The 5,543-nt window shown below is 32.1% G+C and overlaps 1 protein-coding gene across 2 annotated transcripts; it reads left to right on the top strand.

The window, feature by feature from the left end:
• Positions 1-3,065: 3,065 nt before the first annotated feature.
• LOC125071707 (60S acidic ribosomal protein P2) lies at positions 3,066-5,543 on the top strand. 2 transcript variants are annotated; one of them, XM_047682055.1, is made up of 5 exons: positions 3,066-3,196; positions 3,531-3,703; positions 4,231-4,323; positions 4,782-4,862; positions 5,453-5,543. In XM_047682055.1, exons 2-4 carry the CDS (start codon positions 3,532-3,534, stop codon positions 4,850-4,852), a joined length of 336 nt encoding a protein of 111 aa, XP_047538011.1. In that variant the 5' UTR covers positions 3,066-3,196; position 3,531; the 3' UTR covers positions 4,853-4,862; positions 5,453-5,543. The 2 variants fall into 2 exon arrangements, with proteins under 2 accessions (XP_047538011.1, XP_047538012.1); XM_047682056.1 differs by lacking the exons at positions 3,066-3,196; positions 5,453-5,543 and having other exon boundaries at positions 4,782-4,868.

Here is a 5,543-nt window from a genome sequence, read left to right as displayed (position 1 = left end):
TACTTACTAATTCAAAAAAAACTGTGTGAGTTCGTTAATAAGAACTAATAGTTTATCGAGAGTTAAATTTGCGCGTGAGACGATAAACTATTTGTCTCTTTCCAATCTACCTCTTATAAGTACCCAAAAATAATTGGCAGCCCTATTTTAGCATCTGAATTTTCGAAACACGATGTTGATAATCCCCAATAATTTATATAGGATATTGCAAATACATCGCAAATCTGCCCTGCTAAGTTATTCAGAAAGAAACAAATTTGACATTTGGGCTCTGTCGGACTAACACTATTTTGAATATTATGGCGGCATTTCATTTGATGTAGTGTGTTAGCTTTTCTGCTCTTATCCGACACGGTATTATGTCATTCATCACCCATTTGATTATATGTCGCTTCATTGGTACCAATATGACAACTAAATAAGGGTTACCCCTACTATTTATTTATTATTGTGATATTTATATCTCCATAGACATTTTTTGTTTTTATTTTGTAATTTTTTTTTCTCTGTATTGTCTCTTCTATGGATCACCATTTTAAGGTTGTAGTCGCCATTTGTGCAGACACCAATGTTCGTAACGCGTCTTCGTTTTCTTCGCTATAATTAACGAATCTTTTCGTGTATATAAAATGACAAATCCTGACTGACTGATTCATCATCGCCGAACGTTAACTATTAAAGATAGAGCCATGAAATTTGATGAGTAGGATCGTTTTACTGATTAGACACCCATTAAGGGAAACCCCTAAGGGGGTGAAATAGGAGTTCGAAGTTTGTATGGAAGTATTTAATTTTTTAAGTTAGAAACATAAAACTTTATTTTTGGAATACTGATTAAAAATATGTTCATGCGTATTTAAACGTTTCTGGATATTCTACCCTAAGGGGAGAAATACACACCAATGTGAAATACAAAGAGATCTTATATTAACTTATCATTTTAAGCTAACCTATACATGTATTTATTTATTTATGCATTCATTCATTCATTCATTCATTCATTTATTCATTCATTTATTTATTTATTAGATCACCAACAAAATACACACTAAAAACAATCCAGATACATGAATAAAAAATAAGACTAGTGGTATCTTACTTATAGGTGATAACAGCATGCACAAAATAAAAGTTAAGCGATAATACATATACTTCTATACATATAATAAAATTGTAGTGTCTGTTTGTAATATTAAAATACATAACCCCTTTTTACTAAATGCATATGTATACACGTGTATACACGATACATGTATCGAAATAACATTTTTTACAATTTTTATCTGTCTGTCTATTTGTTCCGGCTAATCTCTGGAACGGCTGGACCGATTTTGACGGAACTTTTACTGGCTGATGTAACTAGGAGTAACTTAGGCTACTTTTATTTTAGTATTATATATGTATAAAATAACAAAATATACACTCTTAAATCCAAATACTGTCCAGAACCGCGTGCAGCCCTCGCGCCGCCGCGCCGTCAAGTCGGGTGCCTCCCACCAACGACTTAATATCCCAAAAGCTACTAAATACAAAATTAATAATAAATTAAAGTAAAATCTACGTCTTGCTAAATGCGCACGAAGTCGCGGGCACAGCTAGTCTGTAAATATATTCAACTTCCACCCGAGCATAGCCGCGGACAACATCTAATAAATCATAAAATTCCACTCTCATCATATTTATACACGCAATTTTTTAAAACACTAGTTATTTCAATACACTTATTTTTATTCTATTCGCTTCCATTTAAAAAAGGAATCCTGTACAAAGAAAATATTGTTTAATTTCTTTTTCTGAAATTATATTAACACGATATTTGACCTAAGACTAAAGAGAAGACTTAAGTCTAGTAATATTGTGTTAGTATATTTCTGTCAATGACTAGAGTATTTTAAGTAACTAATATTTAATACACAATAAGGACTAATTAAATAATTGTCCATTTTCGTCTAAACAATGTTGATCTAAGTACATATCTACTACCAATTATATTTTCAATGGGAAAACCCGAAGCATGAATTAAATAAATATAAAATCTTAATTCTAATACTTTGAATAATAAAGTTATAACTTATTATAACTAGACCTGCTAAATAATATATATAATGTAACTAAAACATACATAGGCAGCTATATACAGTAATTATACTACGATACTAATTACTATACAATAATTACATTATCTTATTGCGTTAATATTAATTTAACTCGTTCGACATATTCCTAACAAGGGTTGAGTACACACAATAAATAATAAAATGGAACCTGAATAAAGGCATTATTCTCTTTAGCGCCCTCTGTACAACTGATTTTGATATATTTACACAAAACAGAGGTACAAGACTAGTTTAATATTGTAATCACAGATGGCGCTGCACGATACGTATAGAATTCAGTAAATAAGTTGAATTAAATAATTATAATTTAAATTAATTGATAAATATACAAAAAATTATGTTATACTAAACAGAAATATTTTATTTTATTAAGTTACAATCTTACCCCTATTACTGACATGAGACTTTTCAAAACAAATGGTTAGACTTCTTGTACACGTGAGGCCAATATGTTCGACCAATACTGTGTACCGCGAATATGAGCACTATTGAAAAAAGCAAATTTAACTTATTATTGTCTCTGATTTTTGTTATAAGTTATGTTGAAACAAAGAAGAATTCCTAACTGTTGCAAAAACTTTGTTTGTGCATTGATCATGTTTTTTGAGATTCTGCAATATATTATATTTTGGTATTACACCTTAATCATATCAAAATCAAATTTATGAAATACGAAGGGTGAATTAAACGATTAAAGTATCTTGTTAAAATTTTTTTGGTGTCTTTTAATTATTGACTTTAAAATCAAGGTATTTTAAATGAGACCGAACTTTAATTTATTCAATATTTATTTTTTTAAATCTTCGTATGATAAGTTATTAAAGAAATTACTTATTAAAGATACTTTTTTAAAACTACTGAATACATTTGCTATTATTTCACTCAGTTAATTACTATTTGGTTTATTGGATATCATGTGTAGAGCTTACATAATTGGTATTTAAATAAGTAAAACTGGTAACACCGTAAAAATCTATCAAACCAAAAACTGATTGCCAACCTTCTCTTTTGCTTTGACATTTCGTTCAAGCAAACGTCTATTTACGGCAATACACGTTTCGTGTCTTTACGACTTAAAAGTAAGTGTTTTTATTAAAAATACTAATTTAAAATTGTGTCTCAATATTCGAGTTACATAAATATTACGCATTATTATTAATTTGTCTTAAATACAACGAGATTAACTTGGCTGAAAAATGAAGTGCGCAATAACCAAACAATGCAACTCGTTACATATTAAAGCTGGTTTAATATCATATGGTACTGTTAGTTAAAGTGATTGTTTACACGTTCGTCATTTTCTGTCTGTATTTAAACTTTTAATCAGTTCCCACAGTCTACTTAAAGCTTACAACCATGCGAGTGCCGGCTGGTGTTAAACAGACCATGTGTATTAAAAATGTGATATTGCAGAATGCGTTACGTGGCCGCGTATTTGTTAGCTGTGCTGGGAGGCAAGGCAGCACCCGCCGCCGCTGACTTGGAGAAAATCCTCAGTTCCGTTGGTATTGAGGCTGACTCTGACAAGCTGAAGAAAGTCATCGACGAACTCAATGGCAAGACCGTTGAGGACTTAATCGCGCAAGGTGAGCGATATTCAAATTTTTTGGTTATGTAGAGGTTATGTTCCTGTGGATTTAGTCACCTCACCATGTATTCAAGGCCTTACAAGTCATTCATCTAATATAAACATGTCTAGTAGAATTTTACCTATAAATGAATATCAATTTTAGTAATTTACCGTTAATTAGGCACATTAGGCACGGTACTTCTGCCTACCTTGTATTTTTTTTTTATCCTATGCATACTTTGTATTTAGATAAAATTTCAAGAGACAGTAATTACAAATTGAATGATTTCGCACCTAAATTCGCTTAAGTTTGATCTCGAAGAGTACGCTGAAAGACTAAATATTTTTATTTTTTTGACTAACGTCACAGAAAACATTAAATTATTACCAGTCTAAAATACTAAATGATGATATTACAAACATACCATCTTTCGTCTGAAGAACATTGCTGTAAACAATAAACCTGATGCTCGTGCACAAGTCGGGCGACACGTGTGTGCGTCCGCGGTGTGTTTGTGTTAACGTGTGTCGTGTGCGCGGCAGGGCGCGAGAAGCTGTCGTCGATGCCGGCGGGCGGCGCGGCCCCGGCTGCGGCCGCCGCGGCGCCGGCTGCTGCCGCTGCGGAGGAGAAGAAAGGTTCGTTTATTTAATACTTTCAATGAGTCACCTAGTCCACGAGGTAGCTCGTTGGTCTCATGACTTTTAAAGGAACATTTAAGGTATCTCGAATTTATTAATAGGATCTAGATACTATTAAAATGTAGATTAGCAATGACAGATTAAACTCTCGTAATCAATATTATTCGACAAACTTGCTTGTTTTATCCTGAATTTAATTTAAATCATTGTAATTCATCAAACAGTTGTTTTAACATTTACTTTTTTGCACAAAGTCAAAGAATAATATATTCTTATATGTAAATCATAAGATGTAATCTTAAATCCGTGAGTATATCGTACATGATGATCTGTAAGAACACCATCTTTCGACTGAGAAACAGTGCTGTTACATTTTACTATCCTGATTCTTAAAATGAATATTAGTATTTATAGTTAAATTATTAATTTTAAAATATATTAATTTAACTTTTCAGAAGAGAAAGAGGCCAAGAAAGAGGAGTCGGAGTCTGAGGATGAGGACATGGGCTTCGGTCTTTTTGACTAAACTTTTAAAGGTGAGCTTATTAAAATCAATTGTAAAATACTGCCAAATCTTTGGTTGATCTGTTAATTTTTTATGTGCTATGTACTTTTTCATTTATATTTCTACTATATAATAAATTTAACCAAAGAAATGATGAGGAATTTAGTATAATTAATTGGTTTTGTTTGATATAGTCTGTATGTATGTTTGTCACATCACATATGCATAGATTCCTCAGTGTTGCCAACACAATTTTTGTCAATAAATTGCAAATGTGGGTAAATAATGTTCATAATTTTAATTTTTTATGTAGTAGAGCTTTGTGTAAACTGTCCCAGGTAGGTTCCAACCGACTCATGCACTCTACTGCTAAACTTGGTATTATTGTGTTGAGGTTTGAAAGGTTTTGAACCTGTGTTACTGGAAACACAATGGACAATAGCTTCTTAGTTCCCAAGGTTGGTGGCGCATTGGTGTTGCAAGGAATAGTCAATATTTTTTTGGGTGATGACAACATCTATGAACTGTGGGGACTGTTAAACCATCAGGTGGCACATTTGTATGTCCGCTAACATAATACGTATTAAAAATATGTATTAATATTTGTTCCCTTGTCCACAGATGTGCAGTGCACGCGGTTTTTATTCCATTTAATGGTGTAAGCGTAAATTGACGGCAAGTATGTTTCTGTGAAATATATCTTGCAAGAAAA

Source organism: Vanessa atalanta, chromosome 20, assembly GCF_905147765.1.
Source record: "Vanessa atalanta chromosome 20, ilVanAtal1.2, whole genome shotgun sequence".
In the NCBI taxonomy this organism is placed as follows: Eukaryota; Metazoa; Arthropoda; class Insecta; order Lepidoptera; family Nymphalidae; genus Vanessa; species Vanessa atalanta.
The sequence above is the reverse complement of the archived record's forward strand: the minus strand, read 5'-3'. Positions and strand labels throughout refer to the sequence as shown.